Source organism: Passer montanus, unplaced genomic scaffold (genome assembly GCF_014805655.1).
Source record: "Passer montanus isolate IOZ18808 unplaced genomic scaffold, ASM1480565v1 scaffold200, whole genome shotgun sequence".
Classification (NCBI taxonomy): Eukaryota; Metazoa; Chordata; class Aves; order Passeriformes; family Passeridae; genus Passer; species Passer montanus.
In genome coordinates this window covers 308,023-334,891 of record NW_024366593.1, presented here as the reverse complement: position 1 = coordinate 334,891, position 26,869 = coordinate 308,023, and the positions used below count along the sequence as shown (strand labels likewise).

The 26,869-nt window shown below is 43.6% G+C and overlaps 1 protein-coding gene across 1 annotated transcript in view; it reads right to left on the bottom strand.

The window, feature by feature from the left end:
* Positions 1 to 7,687: 7,687 nt before the first annotated feature.
* The window catches only part of MALT1 (MALT1 paracaspase), a 24,089-nt gene continuing 4,907 nt past the window's right edge, over positions 7,688 to 26,869 (bottom strand). Inside the window, exons 3-20 of the mRNA XM_039708419.1 lie at positions 26,814 to 26,866; positions 25,852 to 26,018; positions 23,294 to 23,415; positions 22,745 to 22,895; positions 22,444 to 22,622; positions 22,104 to 22,200; positions 21,388 to 21,420; positions 20,289 to 20,315; positions 19,177 to 19,209; positions 18,153 to 18,356; positions 17,172 to 17,201; positions 14,938 to 15,115; positions 13,723 to 13,797; positions 13,209 to 13,336; positions 11,417 to 11,566; positions 10,557 to 10,714; positions 10,236 to 10,361; positions 7,688 to 9,500 (exon numbers count right to left, since the gene is read on the bottom strand). Coding sequence (XP_039564353.1) covers positions 9,036 to 9,500; positions 10,236 to 10,361; positions 10,557 to 10,714; positions 11,417 to 11,566; positions 13,209 to 13,336; positions 13,723 to 13,797; positions 14,938 to 15,115; positions 17,172 to 17,201; positions 18,153 to 18,356; positions 19,177 to 19,209; positions 20,289 to 20,315; positions 21,388 to 21,420; positions 22,104 to 22,200; positions 22,444 to 22,622; positions 22,745 to 22,895; positions 23,294 to 23,415; positions 25,852 to 26,018; positions 26,814 to 26,866 — 2,376 coding nt within the window. The 3' untranslated portion in view covers positions 7,688 to 9,035. The remainder of the gene's footprint in view (positions 9,501 to 10,235; positions 10,362 to 10,556; positions 10,715 to 11,416; positions 11,567 to 13,208; positions 13,337 to 13,722; positions 13,798 to 14,937; positions 15,116 to 17,171; positions 17,202 to 18,152; positions 18,357 to 19,176; positions 19,210 to 20,288; positions 20,316 to 21,387; positions 21,421 to 22,103; positions 22,201 to 22,443; positions 22,623 to 22,744; positions 22,896 to 23,293; positions 23,416 to 25,851; positions 26,019 to 26,813; positions 26,867 to 26,869) is intronic.

Genomic DNA, 26,869 nt, shown 5'->3' with positions numbered 1-26,869 from the left:
GCTCAAAATCTGCACATATGTGAGACTCAGTGTTGCACGTGCAGCAAGCCGGGTACACAGGCCACATGCCTGCAGCGCCTGCTGGCTCGTCCCCAAGCAGCCAGCAGTGACACTGGTGTTCAGGGCAGACAGCCGAAGGCACTGTCACAGGGTTACATCTGTTGGCAAAAGTGTGCCTTCAAGTGCAAGCATTTCTAGATATGAAATGGGGAAAATGAAATGGAAAAAGCTGTATGACTTGATGATTGTCAAAAGCTGGGAAGGCATTTCTTCTGCACAGGAGTACCGTTTTTGGAGAAATGGAGTACTCCCAGAGGAGCAGCAGCAGAACATTGCTCCCCAGAGGCGGGGTGGCCAGAGCTCCTCTGGGCAATCTGCCACTGCCTCACTCCCCTGACAGGGAAGAATTTCTTATTTCCAATCTAATCCTGCCCTCTGTCCATTTAAATCTGTCATCCCTTGCCCTGTCACTACAGGCTCTGGTGGTAAAATATGCACCCTAATACTTTATGTCTGCATACACTATTTATACAGCATCTGCTACCCCGAGGCTCCCTGAGCGCTGGGCGCTCAGTGCTGAGTGCATCACACCAGTACTTTAGCCAGAGCAGCAGCTCAGGACGTGCAGGCAGGAGCTGCTGAGGGACAGCACACACCTGATCACAGCCATCCTCTAGCAGCACAAAGAGCACAGCCTCCGGCCACACCTCCCAAACTCAGTCCCCCACCTGCTTACACAACACAACCACAGGCATATTGCTGATGGATTTTTGGATTTTCTGTTACATTTGGATTTTCCGCTTACGAACACGTTCCGGGTGCTGGGTAGAACCCCTCAGTCAGTTGCTCATCAGGAATTAGCCACCTGCGTGATTAACATCAGTACCACAGAGCTCAGCAGCCTGGCACATTCAAGAATGCCTGTTTTGTTCCCCCAACATGCCATATGTATGGGGCTTTTTCCTTCCTCCTCCTTATATTAATTCAAGTATACAAGGATTATTTCTGAATTATTCATCATACAATATCTGATTAGACTGTGGCGATGCCGGTTCTCACTGCTTAATGAATGAGCCATTAGGCTTTTGCAGATGGTGCCATCAGCAGCTCCTGTGCTGTGTGTTCTGTGCATTTACCCAGCAAAAGGCGGGCACTGAACCTGAACACAGCATGGGAAATGAGTAATACCCATGCAGTGATCCCGCAGACCACACAAAGAGAGCAAGTGTTGCTGTAAAACTTATATTCTGTCCTAGATGTCCTAAAATTTTCTCAGAAAATCTTGGTAAAGCTACGTATATATCCCACCAAACTACTTAATACATCACTTCAAGCAGTGAAGTAGAGGACAGAAACTGACAGCAGTTTACATATGTGGTCCTGAAAGGTGTGACAGCTGCTGCCATGATTTATGGGCATGAGCAGGGCCAGACATATCTGTGTGCTCCAGGCACTTCTTTCTTGGAAGAGGAGACCAAGAAGTGAGAGAAGACACTGTATTCCAGAACCCAAGTGGGTTCTGTGCACAACAGGCACAGCTGTACCCTTGCTTTGGGAGAGCCTTAGGAAATGGGAGGCACTGCATAGCTCCGGGTGTCAATGAGCTTGAGAAATCCATCCCAAATCACACAGCTTGGCGGGGTTCCTGCTGGTCCCTCGGGGCTGCCACTGGGACAGCTGGGGAGAGGGGTGCTGGGGATGGTGCTGTGTGACACAAGGGGTGCTGCCCCTCTGCAGGAACGGGCACACGGGCACTCGGGAGCAGCAGCAGCCGTGCTTGCACTTCTGCCTTTCCAGTGCCTTCTCTGGAAAATGGCATAAGCACATAATAAAAGAAGGAGGAACCCAAGAGTGATTTTTCAGCCACTTTTCCTCTGTTTGCTTCAGGAAATGTCCTCACAGATGAGGGTGGCAGCAGCAGCTCAGCCTGGCTGTGGTTCCTGATTCCAGGCTGCCCATGATGATTTTCCTACAATGAAAGCCAAGTTAAAATCAAGGCACCTTGCTGGTTTGTGGCCGGCATGGCCAGGGAGTCTTTCAAGTACTCATACTTTCCATGCTGGTCCTTGGCATCTCCTGCTGGAAAAAGGACATCTGATTCATCCCCACCTACCAAAGATGAGTCAGGATTATACAAATTCCATTTAGTTTGTGTAACAACACTACTTACTACTTCCCATGTTGCAAGCTTTCCTGTCTGCTGCCATAAAAGTCTACTGAACACACAGTGATCAGCAAGAGATACTCCCAGTGGGGGCTGGTGGCTGCTATGTTCTGGTTTCTGGTCCCTCCCTAGGACAGACGGGAGTTGTTATCACCATTTTAACTTCTTTCAAATTGCAAATACTGCTGCCTCTGCAGTGATTCTCCCACCAGACACGATTTAATAACAGCTGGCTATTGGTCGCAGCTCAAACAACAAACAGCCTGTTGGCAGCTTCCCTCTCCTGACAACCTGACCCCCAAGATCTACTGCAGGCAGTCCCCTAGCCCAAGGTACATGTCCTGTCCTTGCCAGTTCACAAAATCCTTACTGGGCTTACCCATGCTCCAAAAATGACTTTGCCTGTGTTAGCATGGCAAGAGGGAGGGAAGCTGCTGCACTCTCCACCTGCTGAGTGCTCTGCTATTCCACAGAAGTGTTAAAAGTACCCAACAACCTACACCACCAAAAATACTTTAGAGTGCACCCGAGTTAGAAAAACACTTGTGCTGGCATACTGCACCGCCCTACGGCATGCCACACGGATGTGCCAGCACTAGGGACAACCTTCTCCCATCCAGAAAGGGACAGAGGAGACCAGGATGACCTGTTGGGTACAGAGGAGGGACAGGCACCAGAGCAGCATGCAGCCCCAGCCGCAAGGGTTTCAAGGCTCGGTAGCAGTAGCAGCCCATGCTTAGTTCCATCAACCAGATTAGCAGTCTCAGATGGCTTTCCCCTCTGCAGTACAAGTGGGCAGGCTCTTGACTTGTTTCATGTGGAAGAACAGCTGCAGCAGCTCCAGCTCCAGCTCCCAGCCTCTGCCTGGAAGGGTCCTCCAGGGACAGAGCACTGCTCCCCGTGGGACGCGAGGTGCTTGAGCGTGGGTTTCCCATGCAGGGCAGTGGCCACCGGGAGCCTCTGGCAAGGCACCTCCTGCTGTCACTAGTGACAGTGCTGGGGCTGGCTGCACTTGCTTGGCCAGTTATAGGCTCACGTTGTCTGGGGGGGTCATCCTCCCTTCCAGCCCCAGGAATCTTTTCTCTTTGTCCTTTCACCTCTGAAACCTCTGCTTCAGAAGTTAGGCTCCCACGCAGCCACCCTGCAAGAACTGGCTTGGCTTCAGATCAGTCAAAAATTTCCATCTTGCACTGCATGGGTGCAAATAATAATGCAGGCTGAAAAAGCAACTGCTGAGCATCATCTCTCTACCCATGAGATTTTTTTATTACTTCTTAGAGCTGTCCAAAAATGTCCGTCTTACATAACTAAACCCACTCTAGTTTGTGATACATCAGAGTTCTAATAATACCTTTTGTACCTTATATATACACCACAGTTTGAACATCCTAGAGCTGGCAGGCAGATGGAGTTTAACAGGAACTATTCCATCAACAGATGCTACTACCACCGAGTTCTCTTTGCTCAGTCTGGGAATGAACTGATGGGCAAGGCAAGAAAACATGTTTTCTTACAGAGACACCATCTGCCAGCTTGAGAAGCTGCTGTCACCAGTGACTCAGGATAACTTGTATATGGAAAAACATTGCTAATACCATTCTCAAGACAGCCCTATTATTAACTATATGTTAACTGTATTGTAACTATTGTCTAGCATCAAGACTATAGCAATAAGAAAATACTGTAACTAATTAGTCTAAAAGGAAAAGAACTGCAAACAAAATTACTTGAGAAAGGGCAGTTATTTTTCTTGGGAACCTTTAGGTAACAAACCTGGGTTTAATCCTTCTTTGCTATCGTATTCTGTTAAGAATTGTTGCATGACATCAGACAGAGCTTTTCCAGTTGTGGAAACTTACAGTCTCCATCAAACAACAACAAAAAAAGGTCTTTGTTTATTGGAGCTTATAAAGAAAAGAAGGGATTATTGGATTGACAGCAGCAGAGATGAGGAGCTCCCATGGATTGTTTTATAGAACAGGATGATGGGAGGTGTAAAGGTGTCCCAGCACATGCAGGTACTAAGGGCCTGCTGGGCACGTGGCTCTTCTCACAGATCAGAAAAGGAAAAAAGATGCTGATGGCAAGGCAACACCAGAGTGGAGGGTAAAACACCTCATTCCAAGTAAAACTCAGCTGGCAAGTGGTTTGCTCCTGTGTATCCCACCACAGGAAAGCAAGTTGTACTCATGTTAAAACCTGGATTATCCTAGTGCAGACAGCAAGAGAGGAACTAGCAGGGAGGCTGTGCACTGGTAATGAGTCCCACCTCTGATGTATGTGCTGGGATGCAGTGAGATGCAAACAGCTGCAGTTCTCCACCTGCCAGCATGGGTAAATGGCTTGTCGTGAAGCAGAGCTATTTTCTGATTAAATAAACCCACTACTTCCATAAAATAAGAGCTAGCAATCCAATGGGTGTTTCAAAATTGTGTTTTCTTGCAGCTGCAACACTGAACCAGAATCTGCAGCAATTTTCTGCATATCCCTAAGGCAGGGATGAAACAAAGCCTACAAAGCTTTGGGAATCAGCAAGCTACTATTTTATAGCAACTCTGTAGCTTCTTAAAAGACTGTTATGCTTCTTACAGACCAAAAAAATACCAGATTTTGTACGTTATGAATATCTCAAAGCAGTCCTGAAAAATTTCTGGACCAATCTCGGTCTTGCAAGACAGGTCTCATGCATACTGCTGGCATTCAGCAGAAGAGGAAAGAGAGGAAAAGAGCTGGCAGGTACAAAGAAGACAGGATGTGAACAAAGACTCCTGGGACTGCTTTAAACAGCTGCAGCTCTGGCAAACAGCCCTTTCAGAGCAGAATCATCTGAGCGGTTTCTGACAGGCTGCCTGATGGTAACCCAAAGAAGAGGTGCTTAGCTCTGTAGGCATTGATAGCTTCTTTGTGCTGACTGTTGACAGGACCCAAAGCAGCGGCCTGAAGTTGGGGCAGGGGGGATTTAGGTTAGACATTAGAAAAAGGTTCTTCCCCAAGAGGGTGGTAGGACACTGACCAGGCTTCCCAGGGAATGATCACAGTCCCAAGGCTGCCAGAGCTCCAGGAGCATTTGGACAATGCTCTCAGGCACAGGTTGTGACTCTTGGGAATGTCCTTGTGCACAGCAAGGAGCTGGACTCTGTGATCCTTGTGGGTCCCTTCCAACTCAGCACATTCGACGAGTCTGTGTGCCATGCACAGTCAACATCCCTCTTCTTACAGGATGTCGGGAAGCAGAGCTGGCGCATGTTTAGAGAGATGAAATAAATCATAACCACCACGTCAAGTCATCAGAGAGCCCAGGAAGCATCTGAGAGCTGCTTGATCTTATGTGTAGTGAAGTCATTTGCTTAACAGGTTGAAGACTTTTCATCCTAATTGCAAGTGACTTTGAAAGCCGAAAGCAGGTGCCAGCAGATTCTGTCTGAAGGGCAGATGGGGAAGGCCTGGCCGCTCCCTCCCACGTCCGCTGCAGATGCGGAGGCTGGTCGCTGTGGTAACGCGCCCCCACGGGATCCGGGGCTCCTGCTCACTGCCTGCCAACAGGGATGGGAGGCAGCATTTCTTCTCATTAGCTCTTCAAATGAGCCTGCTATGACTAAATTGCTGCAGCAATACCTTAGAAATTACTAACTGCTTCAATGCCACAACATAGAGGTGTCCTCACTCCATTCCTAGACTACTGCAATTACTAAATGATCAATCTTTAAAAAAAAAACCCCAACAAACCAAATTCCCAACCTGTTCTCCTCCACCTGATACTTAAACCTATCTCCAATTCCCAGCAAAAACCTTGGAGCTCAGAAAGCTGCACTCTAAAATGTGAGTAGATCTTACTGTACCCTGAACTAAAATCCTGTGCAAGGAATAAGTAATACCAAAACATATCCACATTACAGCAGTGAGGAATCTGTGTCAGGGTGAACATAGCCCAGGAGCTTACTGCGTGTGAAAGCTGCCAAAGTCGCTAATTAGCTGACAGAATGAGGAAAAGTAGTTGACGCAGGAACCAAGGCAGTAACTACAGAGACAGCAACAGCAGCCCTGAAATCTGCTGAAGAGTTCCATGATGCAGATGGTCTTCTGGAGCCAGAGGCAGCTTCAGGACTCTCAGGATAACAAGAGGAGTCAGGCTGCACAGCTCCCTGGAGGTACAGAAGGTAAATGCACTCCTACCTTACTGCAGTGTGGTGAGGGACAATGGAAGGACTGTCCTGGCCTTTCTGAAGCACATGAACCCTTCTTTTGCCAGAGAAGCCCGAGTTTATTTAGATTACCTTAAACCTTTCTTCTAAACATATTCAACATCCAAACCCAAGTAACAAACACTTAAGTTATACAAAACAGTACAGCAATGCTACAGCAGAGGGCAAAGTAATTTAGCCTACCAGATACTTCAGCAAAAAATAATTATCTCCAAATAACTGCACTGTAGGAAAAAAACCAAAACCCTGAGGCTTTGATTTAAAAAGCGTACCACAAGTCAAAGAGAGCAGTAACAACTACCTAGGTTTAGGCATGTCTTTTAATCCCACCAATTTCACTGAGATTGAAATGTTAATTTATGCCTGTTGAACTTTTAAAGTGCTTTCCTGGACCTGGGCCAAAGGAAATGGGTGCTGCTTGCTGCTTGCTCTGAAGAAGCAGAGTATTTCATTCTGAACACTAATGATTAAAACAGTTAGAGCACTTCCTAAAGACAGTGCTGCAGTGAGAAAATGCCTTTCCATCACCAATCTCTTTTTAAAGAGGGTTCAGACAGATAAAGTTTTCTTCTAGACGCTCTACTGTCACAGGCAGACTTTTGTCATACAATTTGGACAAATCTGAGTGATTTAGAGAAACTCAGAGAAGAAACTTTAGGTCACTTAGAGAAACTCTGTTAAAGGTATTAGCAAAATCAGGTTCGATGTAAATGTGCAAAAGGGTGATGAGGTTGAATGGCAGCGTTCACTCTGGTGACTGCTACATGGATTATGCACACAGAGGAAAATCTGCCTAGAATCAATGCAGCATGATTTACACAGGCACTGTGAATGCCAAAGGCTAAGAGAGGCTCTGCTGCTGAGTCACAGGGTTCAGACCTGGGCAGGGGTTTACGCCTGAAGAATCTGGCACCACCTAACTGCTGACTATTTAACATCTGTGAAATGAATTCCTGTGAACGCAGCAGGACTGAATTCCAGATCTAAGATGGCAATATCTATACTATACTTCCCATAGAGGATTTAAATCAATTCACACACACAGAAGTACATACATGCATATACAGGTATTTCCAAGGATACCTGTTGAAGATCAAATGCCTTTGCACCTCTCGAGAGGCAGGGGTTTAGCTTTGAGGAGCAAGGCTATCAGCCCAGGCCCAGATCTATACATCTTGAGCTGAAGCTCATGATTCAGATTTCCCTTCTTTTCTGTTAAGGAAATTCTTTCCTTCCATGTTTTGTTTCAATAAAATTTTGGGCTTCTTAAGGCTGGAAGGCATAGAAGAATGTAGCAACTACATATGCACGTAGTACATAATTTTGTGGACAAACAATTTATTACACAGTAAGAAAAAAGAATAAGCTTTTATACATATTAGGAAACTGACAAAGTATTAGCTAAGTAGTACACTCCTACACCTTGTCTCAAGCTATAATCTGATTTAGAAGTCAACTGCACAGAATAGTTAATGCAGGTCCATGTCATTCATTAATAGGTATGGTGCTATTTAACACCCTGCAGAAGGAAAACGGAAATCCAAGCTCATGTACAGATTACTTCAAGCATGGCTGTCGTCCTGGAAACAGCTATATCCATGTACCTATATCCACCTTTCAGCACTGAGCAACCTGAAGATCACCAGATTTAGTTAAAGAAGCATTAACATTCCAATCTCAAAAGTTTTATGGCCACACCAGGACATTGCCAGGCCACCAGATCGCAGCACTCTCCACTGGAGATTGAAACTGGCTTGTCCACTTCAGTAACATTCACTGATCTTGTTTTCATGGTGAGGATCTTAATTAAAGCAATTCTTCCTCTCAACATTACCAGTTGTACAGGAGAGGCTACTACCCCTGCCTGAAAACTCCCTTTGATTTTAGTTTCCTTACACCCCGATATTTTTTGCATTTTCAAGGCATCAAGACTTTGAATGACCTAATAAAACATGACTCTTCTTGTGATTCTTGTTTTAGCCCTCAGCATGTCTGTGAGACTGACCATACAATACCTTGCTTGCTGAGCAGGCACTTGTCCTCATCTTTCCAGTTAGTGTTCCTCCAGAATAGGAAAAATCAGGTATCAGATCAGCAAAAATCTTAAGTGTTATGTAAAAGAAAAAGAAATCAAAATAGAATCAATCTACCACAGTATGATTCCATGACTTTGCACCCTCTGATAATCTGTAGTTCTCTTAAAAACAAAAGTGACACCAATTTGTTGGCTCTCCAGGTTCCGGGTTCCTTGCACAGTTCTTATCCCTCTCAGATGCTGCCAGATGCTGGACATCTGGCAGTCAGAGAGGAGAATGCAGTCAGAGCTGCTTTTTGGCTACATCCAAGGCACTGGAGCGTCAGTGACCAATCCTAACACACGATGGCCAAAGAATAGAATAGGAAACTTTGAGCACTTCAGATTTTTCTCTGTACCAAACAACAATAGTAGGTGAAAAAAATAGAAAGAATGCATTTTTCATTCCTAAATCTATTGGTCCAGTTTTGTCTCTTAAGATACGAAAAACTTCCATCACAACCTCATTCCCAGCACTTACTCTAGGCCCTGCAGGGCCTTGTCTGGAAGTCTCCAAACTCCAGAAGATGGAGAATCAGTGTGGAAGCCCCTCTGTTCAAGGATGCCACTCTGGTCTAGTCCAAACACATCCCAGCTACTGCTGTTCAGAGAAGCTAAGGCTGTCAGAGAGCAAGAATTCCAGTTCAACAGTATCATCAGTGGTCTCTACTGGTACATTATGCTTTTCCACAGTGGCTGAGTAATGCTGTACTTCGTGTCTTGAAGCTGAGATCCTAGAAGTTCCATTGCAGGAACATGCCTCTGGTTGTGTGATGCTGTTTGAGCAAGTACAGTTTGGATGGTAAACACCTGGGGAGGAATTGGGTTGGCAATGACTAGGGATGTAGTATTCAGCTGCCTCTGGACTAAATTCTACTGGATTATGACAAGGATAACCAGGCATGCAACATGTCTGGAGACAGTTCTTGGTTTGGAATCCAGGGTGAAGCCCTAATTTAGCAATAAGGGGCTTCCCAACATTAATCTCCTTTCTTTCATCCATTGTATCTTCTATTCCTGAATACTCATAGTGCAAGCAAACAGTGAAGATTAAATGTTCCTGTAAAAGCAGAAAGAGAGAAAAAGTTATACTTCCTCTCCAAATAAACACGACAGGAAACCCTCAGGGAGGCTCCAGTCTCCTGGAGAAGCAGAGTGACCTCTTCAGGAGCTAGAGACACACAATGGGCAGGCCTTGTTTCCTGAGGTCCTCTTCTGGTCACTCCTTGTTCACTGAACAGTCTGTATTTCCAGAAGCACTTGTGTTACCTCAACTGCCAAAAGCACTGAAGAGGAGATGCCAGGCTGTGTCTGGCACAGATGTTCATGACACAAAGATACAGGGACACTTAGCTGTGCCCCAGTCTGCTGAAGAGAACCTTTCAAAAACTGTGTGCCCAGGAGCACAGGCAGATGATACACAACACTTTCATCTCCTACTAATGACTTTGTAAGAGGCAGCTCTGCTTCAGGTCATGTTCCTCCTAAAAAGCATAGGAATACCCTCAGAGCATGCAATAGGTGATCTGCACAAAAATAACCATCTTGGCCAAGTTCAGCATGGGACTGAAAAATAAAAAGGGCCTTGCACACCGGTTTCAGGATTGCATATGCATCAGTTCCCTGCCTTTTACTTTTCAGCTGAAATTAAAGTCACTGGACTGTGTCATTATCCATTCTTCCCCTCCAAAGAACTTACTACACTAACAATACACAGCTGCCTCAACAGAACTGCAAAGCAACATTAACAGTGTCAATTATCTGGGCAAACTCGTAATGAACAGTATACACTAACCTTTAGTTTTTGCAGTGAACTCAGCCTGGTGTAGAGGCAGTGTTTGGGAAGGTCCTTTGATACTAAATAGCTTCCAGTTTCCTCAGGAGTTCCTTTATTGGCCTCTTTAGGATCTACATCCAAGTCCTGTTGCAAGAAAAAAAAGAGAACTTAATTGATTATATAGAATTTGTAGATCATAAAATAGTACTTCTTTCAGTTTGAGAAGTTGCAGCATTTTAGACCCATTTTATTATACAAGATGCAACTTGATATGGGTGGAGCAGAAAATTTTCAACTTCAGTGGAGCAAGATAATAAAACAGCAGCAGGAAGCACTTACAAGTGGGAAGTCTGTGATGTGGGCTCTGCAAGCTGTGATTTCAGGGGGCTTCTTAACTATTTGTGTATAGATTATCATGACATTGGAGAACTCGGCTGCAAACCCCAACTGAATCTGAACACCACACTGGAACTCAAGGGACATACTTTCTGGAAGCTCTGCCAAGAAATAACACATTGTTACAGTCTAAATATAAATTTAGCATATGCATTTTTCTTTTTCAATCCTTTAACAAACAAGAATTAAGTGCTTGGGATCACAAATAAACTTCTGCATCTCTGAGAGAGTCTTCCTATATGACGAATGGTCTTAGAAATGCCATCCCTGACCCTCTGCCCCAACTTTCAAAGAAATTTGAAGATGTACTCCAACAGGTTTAGGTGAAAAAATGTAAAAACATGTCTTAAACCCCACTGGCCTCCTTAAAAGGCTAGGAAGCCTGGAACTCATTTCAGTCTTATTTTATTTTTCTTAGTTGTCTGCATTGAAAACTTCTTTTCATCATGCACATTAACCATACAGTTCACCTGGCTATTTTAGGTGATGACGTTAGAACTAGATCAATGACATCTTACCAATGTCACTGCTAGACAAGCAGTACTGGGAGACTGTCCCAGAAGACAGACAACCCCTAAGTCTCCCCTCCAGTGTCTGAGTGGTCTTAAATATACTGAACATACATGAATTTTACATGTCACCCTGTTCATTACTATCTCATGCAGGGGTAAGCCCCAACTCAAAACCTTCCAGCTGAACATAGTAATGAAAATGTAGCTATAGCCTTGAATTTCTTCCATTTCCATTCAGTAGTACAAGCCCTCCCTTCTCCCACCAGGATCTAAAGGCAGACTGTACAGTACCATGAGCTTTGGCCCACTGCAGGTTCCGTGCCAGGGACTCTGCAGAAGATGTGCTTTGTTGAACAGGATCAGTTAATGCCCTTTTCTCTGACAAGCTGCTGCGGATCTCCAGGGCTTGCTTGCCTTTGGTAAGGGGACACTTGCCCATATCTAAAACAAGATGCAGAGAGGTTCTTTCAAAATCAATGCTGCTGCAATTCCAAGTGAATTAAGTACCTTCCTGCAATGTGTGGTTACTGTGGTTATGCCAGAGCCAGCACATCCCTCAAGAGCTGCAGTTTTACAGGTACTCCTTGCAGTTTTACAGGTACTCCTTGCAGTTTTACAGGTACTCCTTGCAGTTTTACAGGTACTCCTTGCTCAGCTCCTCCTTGCCTGAAGGCCGAAGCAGCTCTGCAGAGCCCCGAGGGGCTGCATGCAGCCTGGCCAACATCGTCCCCTGTTCCTCAGGACCAGTCCAAGCAGCAGCACAGCTCTGACTGGGTAAGTTCTTCATTACAGGGGCTAATTTCAAGAATGTGAGTAATTCCGTTGGAGGAGATTATTCTAAAGAACTGGGGGCAAGGGGAGTATTTTAGTTTTAGATACAAGGGCCCAATATTGATTATTTAACAGCATGACTAATGACCCACATGTCAGGACAGAGAATAAAACTTGGAAAGTTTGCAGATGATTAAAAACTGAGAGGAGTGGCTGATACCCCACAAGACTGTATTGCTCCTTAGAGTGTCCTGGACAGGCTGTGGAATTGAGCAGAGAGGAATGTCATGAAGTCCAGTAACAGGGAACACCAAGTTCTGCTCCCAAGCGGGAATAATCCCTTGCAGAGGCCCACAAAGGGCCCTGACTCACCGGGGATCTGCAGGGAAGGACCTCTGGAAGGAAGGACCTGCTTGGAGACCTAGTGGCCACCAAGCTGACCATGAGCCAGCACTGCACTCTTGTGGCACAGGCACAGCAACAGCCATGGAGCAGCAGGCTGCAGACTTTTCCATGGGGGCTGTTTCCATGGAACACTCAATGGGAACATTCCTCTGGCACTGCCTGCACAAACCTGCATACTCCCTGACACCCAACACCTGGGAATACTCACAGCAGTCCTTGTCATGCTGCCTGACAAGTCAGTCTTTCCCTGCCCTCTTGAACAGAACATAAAGCTCTGTGACCTGCAGCTGCCCCAGGCTGCTGAACCCAGGGCAGAGCTGGGCTGATGCACCTACACACACCAGAACAGTCTGACGCTGTTCTGCCTTTGGAGCAGGTGTTTGCACAGAAGCAGTATGCTTTCCCTCCACACTTTTTACTTTAGTGCTTCTCCCATCAAAAACATCAAAAATACAATCACCGAACCAGGCAAATTAACACAGTGCATTGCCCTTTTTACTGCACTTAGAGAACAAATCATTATCATTGCTACAGCACTGTGAGGCAAGTAGGATTATGTTAATTGTTTAAATGAATATGCAAACGACTAGACTACCACAAGCAGCTGGCACCACAGGACAGAAGAGCTGTTTTGTGGATGGACAATTCAAAGCTCCGTGCAGAAAGATACTTAGAACAAATAAGGTTCACTGAAGAGGAAAGTATAAAACTGAACAATATTAAAGAAGCCGAGTATCAGTAATGTTGTTAATATGCTGTCCAGTAGCACCTGCTATTTGGACAAAACACAACAAGAAAGAGATTTAATTAGTGTAACACATTCACCATGAGAGGAAAGACACGGAAGCAAAGTTGTTTTCAGTAAGGCAGACTGAGGAGACTGTTAGTGCAGTAAGCTGGAGTTCACCTTCTGCAACCTCATCGAGCAGAACAGTGACCTTCTTGTCTTCTAACAAACGGTCCTTCAGGAACTTCATGAAGATTCCATTGGCCAGCCCCAGCTGCTGAATTTCATAAGCTTCTGCTCCTTGGCACCTGTGAGATCATCAGCATTGGACGAGGAAAAAACACTGAAAAACCTGCAGGATTAAGAGTAAATGTATACTGGGAATGGGGAAAGAAACCCTACAATTTGAAAACTAGGTTGTGTCCAAGGCCAACCTGCTCTTCATGTTCCCTTGCAAGCAGCTGATGGAAGTTTCTCTTGAAATGACATCACAGACTAGACCTGTTCATCAAACTGCTCACATGAGGAGCTTAAATTTATTATTGACAACTTTAGTAAAGCTCCTGACTACTTCTGTTCAGCAGTTTTTGCACTTGAAAAGTGACCAAGGTTACTGGCCCACAGCACAGTTCTGAAAAAGATCAGCTATACAGCTATCACTCATTTCGGTGACACAGAAGAATAACTTCCTTACGTTGCATATCCAAAAACAATGTTGGCCGTAACCTTCAGAGCATCCAAGATAAGAATTGTGTCATCATATTCATTTCTGTAATAAATGGAAACATGAGAAAGTAAAACAGTAATTTGAGAACTCATAATGGCAACAAAATCAAAACACAAAACAGAGGGAGTTCAGAACCAGTAATTTGTTTCACTCCTCCAAGTCTGTAATGAATCCTGACTGCTCATATACAAAAGTCAGCACCATCAACACTCTGCCTGAGGGCAGTGTAAAGGCAGAGGCACCACGCATTACCCAGAGAAGGGCATGCTCTAGTAGCCAGGAGAGTTTGGCTGCATTCTCTGCAAAACACAATTCTGATATCCACCCATTTTAGGTTACTTTAAAAATGGCATGTTTTTTTAAAATTTTTCTTTTCCTCACCAAACATGGTGCTGTTAGTACAATGGATTTTCTATTTGGACAGCAGACTGAGAAGCCGATTGGGTCACGGGCATTTCATTGGCAGGGAAGTTTGGAGGCTGCACAGATACTGAAGTGCCAGCAACTTTGTGTTATGAAACATTCCTCAGAGACCAACTGCCAAAAGTGCTGACCGAAGAGCTGATTTCAAGTGCAAGTTTAATTGATCACAGTAGTTTCTCAACATGGAAAGAACACAGTACTTTGTGTAGAAAAATCCCATAAATCAGTTGGTTTTTAACCTCTAAATAAAGACACAAGGTCCTCAGTATAGAAGCAAAGTCCATGGCTCTCAGGAATTCTAAAATAAGCACTTCACTTGAGCCCTTCTGCTAAGTTAACAGGGCTTTGATCACAGGGCTTCTCCTTCCTCCCTGTAATGAAGAGGATGGACAATGATCTCAGGGGAAAGGGTCCTGTTTCTTCTTTAAGATGCCAAATTTAACTTTAATCTGATCAGTCTGTTTATAACTTCTAAAAAACAATAGCAAAAAAGAAATAAATGTCATTGAAATCAGGAGGTAGGAATGTACCCATGGGAACAAAGTCTAACCACCAGGTTCACATCTCTACCCAAGGCCATGGGCAGAAGTCTGTGGGTGAATCCTACCGATGCTAAAAGCACTCAGGTGCAGGCTGTGAATTCTCAGAACCACGAACTTTGCACTACAGTGAATTTTCAGCGTCAAGACTTCTCTTTGGCAGGAGGCCCAGCTTGCTGTTCAGAGCCCAGAGAGCTGCAGCCGGGAATGCAGGAGGTACCTTTTGCGACACATGTCCAGCAGGAACACGTTGAGTCCCGTCTGCTTCTGCTGCATCAGCCGCAGGATGTTCTGCACGCACAGGCAGTTTGCTGAGCGGTACGGATTCGGGGCATCCACAGGAACCATGAAACTGTTCCCATAGTTTTCGTAGCCATGGCCAGCATAGTATAACAAACCTGAGTTCAAAAGAGGTGTGATAGTGAGCAGTGCATCAGAGACTTCTGTCCATCTTAGCGGGTCACAACCAGCGCTGACTGCGGGCCAGGGAGTTCACTGAAGCCACTTCAAGCCACAATAACATCAACTCCACAATACAACAACACAATAAATTAAAAGAAGCACAAAAATCACACATGCAATAGAATCGGTTAGATATTTGCATTAACACACCAAGTTAAATACTCTTAAAATGCTCTAACAGCTATGGCCTCTAACAGACAGCCTGTTATGTGTGATGTGTAACTCACAGAGAGGAACAAGGAAATGTGCCAACCATAAAACATCTTCTCCACATGTGCAATTACAAAGCTCTGAGCAGCACTAAGTCTGCAGCTTATAGACAGAAAAAAAATAATGCTGAAGAGTTTGGTAGGACTCCAGAGCACATCCCCATTACCATCTACCAACAGCTCATGTTCAGTTGATTGCAGCTATATCTCCTAGTTACAGACTCATGACTCTTCTGGGTCTACTAAACAAACTCTTCTCATGCTTACCTAGCCAGAAATTATTATCCTGCCATCATGTCCTTCGTGTGTCACTGCACAACAGTCTACAACATTTTAAGATATAGAATCTTCAATAAAACAAGAAAGTTGTTCTCAACCCTGAGAAAGGGAACTGCAAGCTAGGACTTAGATTTTCCTTATATGAATAAAAATGTCCAATATTAGTGATTTAAATTTGCATGAATATTAGATGATCTTAGAATCAGTAATCTCTACTGTCATAAAATGCAGTTACCAGAGGCTTGTATGATTTAACTGAATTTTTCTATTGTCTATTCCCAGTGCTGGTTTTCCTTAATGATGCAAATTCCATCTTCTAAAAAGAATTTTTATTTATCTAGTCAAAGCAGTCTGTGGGTCAGATCTGCAATTAGAATATAGTGCTCAGCTGAATAAAAGTCAACAGAAATCTGACAATTTATGCTGACTAGAGATACCATATTCTTATGTTGTTATTCTTACTAAAATTTAAGTCACTACAACAGTGGCAGATTCAGACAAAACCCAAAATAAGCCTCACCCTAACATACTAGCCCATGGAGGTGGGCATGCTAGATGCTTTCACCTTTTCAGTACACACAGCTACAAGAAATGAAAATATGACAGCTACCTGAGCCTGGTGAGCTTCAAGAGAGCTAAAAATGGTATGAAGTGCAACTGCATAACCTTGTGTCAGGCCCCGGATTAAAAGGAAAGTCTTAATATGATTTGCAGAGCTTGGATCTGGACCTAAATCAGGGTTATATTTGAGATTCCATGTATCTGACCATATATTCTGTAAGTAATTGGACTGACTGACTACATTGCTTTTCTATCCTTGGCAGATGACTGTGCTATGTGCCAAGTACCTGCAACAGTTCATACGCTGAGCTCAAGATCAGAAATAAATCTGCGCATACCTGGGGTAAGTGGAGTAAACATATTTGGAGGGCCTCAACAGAGACTTGCACACAACAATTTTAAGTAGGCTCAAGTTCCTCAGAGACGTCAGCATTTAACTGATATCTCCCTCCCTCCCTCCCTCTCTCAGTCCCTCTCATTTAAGAAGAAAGCAGCCTAAATATTTTTAGCCTTTCAAACACGTGGGTCTTACCCTGTGTGGAATACAGGGTTTTACCCTGTGTGGAATACAATGTTAATTGCAACCTACATTTAGAACAGCACAGACTAAGACAGCAGAGGAGACAATCATCATCACTTTGTTTACTACTCCTGCTCTTAAGGACCAGCATCTGAAATGCCACTTTCCTGGCAGTAAGCCAGAATTACACAACCTAGTAAGCATCAGGTTTATATGCAGCAGGGACTAAACAGCAGTAGTCATTATGCCTCTTCTATTTGAAACTATGCCCACTAGAAAAGGCAATAAATTGTTACCTATTTGTGCACTGACAGCACCTTTTATAGGCTTTAAGCCATTCATAGCCACTATGCAGAAAGAACAAAGTAATCATTTAAACAGAAGTAGTTGTTGCCAAACACCGCCGAAAACTCTTCTGCTTACCTTTTGTATCAACTGGCTGGAAAAGTACAACTGCAAAAATATGCCATGTAAGAACTTTCATATGGTGCTGCTGAGAAATTAATTAAAGCCTTTCAGTACTTTATTTGCTACATTCATGTCCACAATTAGGGAGAAAAATTGAGAAGGTGCAAAAATCTCAAAGCTCACCCAAATAGATAAGCCCATCTATTTCCCAGGGAATAATAAAAGCAAACTGCTCTCAAAAGCCTCATGCTCCTGCCAGACCGAGGCTTCGTGTCAGGCAGGTTTTGGCTCAGATATAAATGCCCAAATGTCAGAGCAGGCAGTTCTGTACAGAGAGAGCATCAAGTAACACATTCGTAAAAAAAAGTCATGCTAAGAAATAAGCTGACCTTGTGTTCCGAAAAGGGATCAAATAATGTTTTCTCAAATGGATTTTTACTACAGGAATTCTGCAATCCAATAAACAGGGACCTGGGAAAACATTTTGCTCTCTGTCCTAAATAATTTCTGGAGTTTTCTATACAATCTTAGCAAATACAACCTTAGAAAAATGACAAAATAATGGCAGTCAGCAGAAATAAGAACTTTTCTTACACTCTAAACCAGATCACTCTTGGCCTTTTCCATGCAAGGCTTTTGCTCCATGCATATATTCCATCATGCTCTCCCCCACTTCTGTCTTGTACTTTGTGCCTCAAAATCAAATCTAGGCAAGCAAAGTACTATCAATACTATCAAACATAATAAAAGCCTGCACTGCAGTTTTAGGTGTGGTTAAAGAATGAAGTTCAAACATCTGATCTGTTCTAAAAGTAAAGGAACAGTAACATTTTAACCAAAGTCAGAGGATATGCTGGTGGGTGCCTTTAACTTTTTCTTCCTGTTCTACATACATCATATTTACCCTGAAGGTTGTTTAGCCGAGGCAAATATCAGATGTTGGTACTTGATGCATACAAAATGGACCTACTTCAGAAGGGATTTCTGTATCCTTACCATAAACTCCTTCGTCCAGGAGAAGTAAAAATTCATCCACTGCATTTCGCATCTCAGACTCAGTAAGATCCAGCAAAGATACAACTTTGAAATCCAGCTGCCTTAGCAAACTGGTCAATTCATAGACATCTACCATTGGAGCCTTGAGCTGGGGATGATTCCAGTAGCTCATGTTTCCTATTAACAGAGCCACCTTGTCTGTGGCTGCCAAGACACACAGAGAAAAAAAAAAGTCATATTTATATATTGCATGGATTCAACACCTTTAAATTTGAAGTTTTCAAAGTGAAATCTCACTTCAGGCACAATATTTTATCTGATTTTACAAGTCACCCCACATCAACAATACAGCTCAACTCTCTTTTCAGCCTGAAGAAAAAAAACTCACCCACATGAGAGGGGAACATTTGCACTTCTCCTCACACTAACGAATCTGAGTCATAAAATTCTGACAGAGGCCAGCAGCCTTTCCATCTGGTTAAGTATCAACAGCACAACATGCCTGACCACTCAAGTCTACAGTGCAAATTTAAGAATGTGATTTATAAACTTCATATCACATGTGCTATCCATCTCTTTATGAGCTTCAGCTCTGTATCAAAGCATCCACATGACAGAACAGGGAGAGCTGCAAGGACAGTATTTCCTTAGCAGACAGAATAGCAATCCTTTCTATCACATCATCCCAATACCACTGGCTCCAAGTGTTCAAAGGAATGGAGTAACACACTGGCTAAGGCCTGGCCACAGGCATCTGAAGCAGTAAACTGAAACAGATGAGAAGCTGCAAACGCTTCACAGGGTCATTAAAAACACTGGTACCCTCAGCACACTTTACTCCTGAAAGGGCAAACAAGCATACTAAAAGGACTGCACAAATATCCACAGATCTCCCTCCCTGGAGCTCCCTATTTGCCCAATGGGTCTTGCACTGGCAGTGTCAGTAGCAGCAATACTCAGGAGCAGCAAAGTCTGCATCCTAGATGTCAAATACATACGGTCATTTCAGTACAAAACTGCTTACCCACAGGTCTGTGACTTGATTCTTCTTGTGGGTCTGTTCGAAATAGAAGAAAAGAGCAGAGTGTCAGTGACAACAGGAAATGAACTGCATCTTCCCCACAGCCACAGTCCAGTAGCACTGCTTTCTCTAGCACTTTGCTAGTTTAATGCAAGAAAAAGTCCTCTTTTTGTTCTGGTAGGGTTTGGGGGTGTTTTGTTGATATTGTTATTTTTGTTTAGATTATTTCCTTCACCCTCTTCCAGCAAACAACCTGACAGGATGTGAATAGCTAATTCTATAGGTTAAGGAAGAATAGATGCTGAATCTCACAAACTGCACATTGGCATTTTCAGTGACCAGTTCATCGTCTCCAAACAAAATGCAGACATGCAAGGTGGGGGATGCTTAGCAGGGATTCCCATCTGAATGTGAAAATTATTTTATTCTGCACTTCACAGAGGGGTGGCAAAGCCAATGCTGTGCCAAGAGAAACAGTAAGCAGCATGCCAAAGTGGCTCACCTAGACAACATGACACAGTATGACAGAGAAGCCCTTCAGTGGTTGAAACTGAGGCTGGGCAAAAAAAAACAAACCATATTTGATATCTAACCCAGGAAATTATCTTTGGGAGTTGAGGTTTTGGAAAAACTGTATCGAGGATAATCCCCTCTGGAGCAACACTTCTACAATAACCACCTAACCAGGCTTCAAATCACATTGGCTGTCTCCAAGGTGACTGGAAGAAATATGCCCCTCAACATATCATGAATGTTAGCCAGACACCTCACATCTTTTTCACCATAATTATCTGAGAAAGCAGCAATGTGCTAAAACCGAGAGTCCCAGGAAACCCCAGACAAGAAAGATAATTCCCTTTGTATCTATGTAAGTATATGTGCAGCCTTGGGTTATTTTACAAACAGCATCCCTATGATTCTCTATATCCTTCAAGTTAAATCTCTTGGAACTAGAAAGCTGGGCTGCTCTTAAGGTGATACCAGCTCCTATTCAATTCTCAGTTACAGGTACATCCAAATACTGTAAAGTTCATACTGCAACCCAGTAAGCTTTCAGTGATTTGTAACATAAAATAAAGATGCCAAGTTAAAGTTTTTCAAAATTTATCACTTACCTGATTCCTGAAGATCACTTAAATCTTCTGTGAAGAAAAACACCAATGAAATAATAGTTTAAACAAGAAGGAGAACCCCCATTTTATTAGTAAAAATGTGTCATGCCATTATTAAACAAAGCTGAACACAGAAAACAAACTACCTTTCTAAAATACTTTTGACTTTGCATTTTTGCAAATCGAACTTTTTGTGCTTATTCCAGACAGAGAAGAGAAAATCCTATAGCAATACGTTAAGCTGCGCTAGATATAGCATCGCAGTACAGTAGATGCAAAAACAAAGGAGGGGGCAGTTAGGACACCTCAGCATGCAAGTAGGTTGAAGGAAAAAGGAACAAGGTATTAGAATCATCCCACTGAAGAACAGATGCTTGAAGGGCTGCTAAAAAAGCAACATCCTGAGCAAAAAATCTGATTTTGGGAAGCCGTGTGTATTCAGAAAGACTTCAGACACAATCTTCAAACATCCTAAGCTACCAGGGGATTCATCTCTTTCTTGTGAGAACACTGGAAAGCAGGGAAAAGAAAAGGAACACCTCTGGAGCAGCAGTGCTGCCTCAGAGCAGCGTGGCACCATTGCACGCGATCCCCCGTGCTGCGGACACTGCAGCCTCTGAGGTGCTCGGCAGCCGAGGGAGGGATGGCACCAACATTAAGGGTCACAATACACTTCTCCTCCTCCCTACTGCAACAGTGCCAAGGAGAACAGAAATCATCCTTGGGACGTTGCCAGAAACACTTCTGCAGACATGGGGCTGACACTGGAACTAGCTCTAGCCAGCTTTCTAACATCACCCCGGGATCTGAGTATCTCCAGATTTTCTTGCTAGGATGTTGCCTCCTGAGCCCCACCAAAGAAATCTCCAGATCACTTGAGTACCACAAAAGAAGGAAGCAGCCTGTTTTTTCCCCTGTGTGATCTAGATCATGGTGTCCAGGCAATGAAGAGAGAAGCACATGTAGAAGGACTGTTGCATGATTCATCAGTGTTTTAAACCCAAGCTCTTAATCCACACATGCCTTTCAGCAACACACTCAACAACCTGTCATTCCCACCACCGATTTTCAAAACTGATTCACAATTAGAGGTTTACATTACCTTCGGTGCACTCCACTGCCATAGCTTTCCTTCCTTGTGTTTTAAGGAGGGGAAAAAATTGGAAGATGAGCTCTCAGTTATGAGAGTTAGCACACAAGGTGGAAGACAAAGGGCACTGTCAAGCTGCTCTGCAATGTGGCTCACTTTACAGCAGTGTAAATTTGCATTGGCCATAACACTGTACAGTAATGATTCCTGAAACTCAGGAGTACTAAACCAGGGTATTTCTTAGGTTAGGAAGTTACACAGTAGTATTGCCAGATACATCTGGAAGCTATGCAAACAGATCTGCTCCTCTTCAGTTCACTACAAATACACATGCACTGAAATGTGTTCATTCATTCTACTTGAAATGAACAATCTCACCTCTCCTGATTGCTGAAGGACTCCATGTACCAGAGTTCATATCCCCAGCAAGGGTTAAAGTGGTTTTTAGTTGTCAAAAATCATAAATCAGCTAGCAATCTGTTAACAAGCCACATACATGCTGGCAGGGCCAAAAAGGGACAGCAATTCTGTGCTGGTTACCATAAAAACCCAAAACTCTAAAATGCCATTTTGCTGGATGCATTTTGCAGGTGTTTTAACAAATGGATAAACTAAAAATATAGAAGGCATGTGCTTGTCTTAATACTGAAAGCTTCAAAAATAAATTTGAGTGATGTGGAAGAAATGGACAAAGGAGCTGATCTGTATGAAGTAGAAGAACTCCTTACCTATAATGACTTCTACTTTCTTGCTGTCTTCGTCCTCTCGGTCATTGAATACGTGACACCAGTATGTTCCTTGATGTCCCACATCCACATAAGTTACCTATGCAACCATCATCACAATCATCCCAACAGACCTCCAAAAAATACCTGCATCAGGTATTTAAGCCTTGCATCTAAGCACCACAGGCAAGAAAGTAAAAAAACTAAAAGCAGCACTTCAAGTGAGCACTTCATCAGAAGTTACCAAGGTTCTGGAGAAATTATTTTCTTCAAGGGAACCTTCTGTGGTAAGCTCAAGGTGGTCAACATTAGCTCCCAAGTGTGGCCCATTGCAGTAACTTACCGTGTAGACACTTTTGCTCCCATTTGCCAAAGGAAATCCATTTCTGAACCATTGGTAATGAGGAATTGGGTTTCCAACAGCTCCACATTCCAGTACCAAAGCATCCCCCACTGTCAGGTTTTGTGGCTGAGGCTGATTACAAATGCACAACTTGTTTTCAGGCAAACCTCTTAAGAGCCCTTATAAAAGGAAAAGCAAGTAAAAAGAAAAGGAAGTGTGAGACAACCTAAGCACAGCAATAGGGACCCAAGCGCCTTGAGGAAGCAGGAAGGCACTTTCAGAAGGCGTTTTTGCCACTCACCGTGAGGCGGATCCTGAAGCTCACAAACTTCAAGGCGTGCCCACCGACTGAACGTGAAAGAAGATTCACTGTTCACTCGGCAGATGTAAAAGCCAGAATCCTTTACAGTCACTGGACTCAGAACCAGTTCTGGAGAATTACCGTGGGGAACCTGCATCACAGGTGAACCAAAAATACTTCCGTTTTAATTGGTTTAATCTTAACCAGGATCAAGCATTATAATATTTAATCCCAAGTCCTTAACACCATCCTCAACTCCTTCACTTACTCGAAACTTACTGGTAGGCTGACACAACTGAACATACAGCTTCCTTTCTGCCCCATTCCACATTCACAGCCCCCAGGAATGAAGTGGTGTGAACACAAGGAATCACAGTTTTGTTTTAGCACATTCACAGGATCATCCAGCATTCCTTAAACTTTAGGAGTTTTATGAGTCTATAAAGCAATCTTCTCTCGTTGTGAATAAGAGTCTTAAAAAAAGGACGACCCAAAATCATTGTGTTATTTTCACTGTTTAAAAACACTGCATTCTCTATGAACTCTCACCTCTCTTTCCTGCTTGAACCACTGGTATTGCACAAATGGGTGTCCTGTTGCCCAGCAGCACAACTTGACGACCTGACCAGAGAGCACTGCTTGAGAGTCTGGCTGTACAACAATCTTTACACCTTTAAGACAGAATTTACACGTAGGAAAGTTATGAAGAAATACAAGTCCATAATTTATATTTGCATTTAAATTGCCCTTGGAGCACAGAACATTTCTGTCATTAAATATACTTGAAAATAATTTGTTTGTACTGTGTATACACACAGTTCCAATTAGCTGTATTACTTTAGGAGATTCAAAATTGTCTTCCACTACACAAAATCCATGCTCAAATGAATCAGTACTCAATGGAGCTCATAAAAGATTTAAAGTATATCATTCAGGTATTTTAATTTTAAAAGAAATAATATGTCTCATGGTATCATGGATCCCTTTTTGGAAGTATACTCTCAGTTTTAAATATTTGCTCACTCCCAACAGTTTCTTTGAACTGTTCAGATTAAGGCCCAGCCTGAGGGAATCAAAGCAGTCAGAGTTTAAGTCCAACAGCACATTTTCCTGCTATTCCTTAAGCACTCTTATGAACTGAATCTTTGGTTTCAGCTTTATGCCTCTGACTCTTGCAGAACACAAGGGTGAGGTTTTCTGCAAGGTAAAATTTTCTACTTCAAATCTTAACTGCCAGGAGAGCAACTCTGACACCACTCCGATATGATGCAGTTATTTTCTTAACCTAAACCATTCCAGATCTTGTTACAGGATGGTCTCAAAACCAAATCCACTGGTATAGCCAAGGTCATCAGAAGGAGAACAGAAAGTTTGAAAATCATGACTTGAAGCATTCTTTGCTCTGGATGGTACAACTAGACCAGAACCCTTGGAGACAACAGGCTGAAACAGAGAGCACATGGCTGGGAAATCACATAGCCTTGCCTGGCAGGACAGTGAGTTCTATCAGCTGCCTCCACACACAGGATTTCTCTGAAAGAGTGGAACATACCGGCAGCTACTCCAAAGAAGCTGCAGCACTGAAATTCCCTGCGTTTCTTACTCCAAAATCAATTCCTTCTACACCTAGCACTGGAGATCACTACCTCAGTTCCTCATTTAGCACTTCCGCTGCTGCTTTCTGCACTTAAACTGTGTTAAGTAGTTTTTAAGCATCACAATCCTCTAACATTAACCAACAGAAAAAGCAATTATACTATTTCAATTTAAATGACAGAAAAATTAAGGCTTGCTCTTTCCAAAACTTTCACTTTTTCTTTTTCTTTTTTTAAAATGTCTCCCAATTTGCATCACAAACAGCTCTTAAGAACATAGAGCAGAAAAATCCACTGCAAGATAAGCATTTTGCACTCATCAGAAGCATTCCAAACACTAAGAAATCTGATCCATAATTTCTTCACAGTTTCATTTATTTTCCTGTGGTTTATTCAGCACCACACAGTCACTTCCATGGAATTTAATGGTTGGAAAAGAAAAACCTTCCAGCTTAATTTTGTGATTGATTACAAAGACACATAAATACTTCTTCCATTTTACTTGGAAAATGCAGAGCATAAGTGTTACCTTTGAATATGGCAAAGTGACATCTGTGGTTACCAGACTTTGAAACCATGCAAATTCAGTATTCATAATCTAACCTACAATCCAATTGTTATATCCTGAGCTGACACACTGGGAAACACTTGATGGAAGAGTGAAAAGCATTGCTACAATACACTTGAAAAATCCCAAGATTGTCCTAACAATGGTTCTCAGCCCATGGCTTCTTTCCACACACTGTCCAAAGAACCGGACAGCATCACCATGGTAAGGAGCCTGCAGGACTCATTTCCACTTCCCATTCAAAGAGAAGATTTTTCATTTCCCAGGAGGTTGAATTTCACCCCATCCTGACGAAGAAGGACCTAAGACAGAGGGCTCTGGTTCTGTACTACAGCAAGTAGCACTTGATCTACATGGCCCTACTTGTGTATCTCCTTGTGCTGCCCCACTTCCTAGACTCTGTGAACAACCACACCGAATCACAGAATACGCTGAGCTACAAAGGATCCACAAGGGTGATCAAATCCATGTGTTAGTAGAAAATAATCTAGTTCTATCCTAAATTAATCTGTTCAGTTAGCAAGCTGGACCAAATCCAGCACGTACTGGAACCACCCTAACTGGACCCTTCCCCTTCACTTGGGATAAGTTACTTACTGACACCTCCAGACCCCAGTGCTGGCAGCACTACCTGTCTGTCCATCTCAGGTCCATAAGCATCTCCCAGAGGCACAGGGAGACCAAACCCCAGCCAGCAGACAGAATGATAACACCCAGCACACCCAGGCAGCCAAGTGCAAGTCTGCAATAACACTGCATGAAGGCTTGGCTCACATTTAACCTCAGAATCAGATCAGGCAATAACCTTGGTTATCATCTGGATCCCAGCTACCGGAATTCAAGCACTAAAGATGTCTTTGGTTACTGTAGAGTGCTTGAGTAGAACTGTGAGTGTTCCCAGTCTAAAATTCAGGGCTGCAGTGAAAGCACAGCCCAGAACTGACCTGAATGGCTGAGACACCGGAGAGCTTCTGTGTGCTCCAGGGCCTGCAAGGACTCTGCCAGTTCCACCACAGTGCAGCCCCGATCCCCCAGCAGCTTCAGGAGACTCCAGCTGGGACTGCCTTCCGGCTCCAGCACCTGGAGGGAACACTGCTCCAAGTCCAGCGGGCTATGGACTAATGTGAGAAAGACACGACACAGACCTTCTCAATACCTTTTCCTCAGAAAGGACCTGGGTAAACAATCACTTGTAGATAAATAAAAAGACTTTTAAAAATAGAGATGGGAAATTCCTACTTGATTTGGACATATTTGCAGCATTTCCTTCAAGTTTCAGGAGTTCAGAGGTTATTCGGTGACACCTCCACAGACAAAAACTACTATTAGTGAGCTAGATGGTAAAAGAGATGCATATACCTCACAATTCTCAGCAAATGTATTAAGAAACCTTCTAATTTTCACTTTTAAAGTGTCAGCAGAAAAAGTAGTACAGCACCTTTCATTTCCATGAGCCTAATTCAGAAGCCGTAGAGAGTGAGTCAGACTCTTAACTTCAAAGTACAGGAAGACTGATTTTAAAGTTGTTGTAAACAAGTGACTGCTGGAGCCGAGCCTAACACACCGACTGCGCAGTGTAGTTAACTGTGTCTAAACTTCATCGTTTCCACTTTGGTGTCGTTGTCATCACGCACGTTCAATCACAGCGGATTCAATCAACACAAATAAAGAAATAATGACAGCTTCCGAAAGAGAATACAAGGTTACGTACTAAAAAGGTTCATCAACGTTTCCTTCCTTAAATCACAGTGCCACGCAAACCTGGGGGGGAGATACCTTCAGTACGCGGTGATGCCTTCACTTATCAAGCGGACTTTCAGTGTTTTACGGGATTAGAGAGATAAACACGCACCGCTGGGCCGCGCCCCGCCGCCGCTGCCCGCGCCCCGCCGCCGCCCGCGCTCACCTCAGCCGCACCGTGCCGCGGCTCCCCGCTCGCTGCGCCAGCTCCCGCCAGCCCTT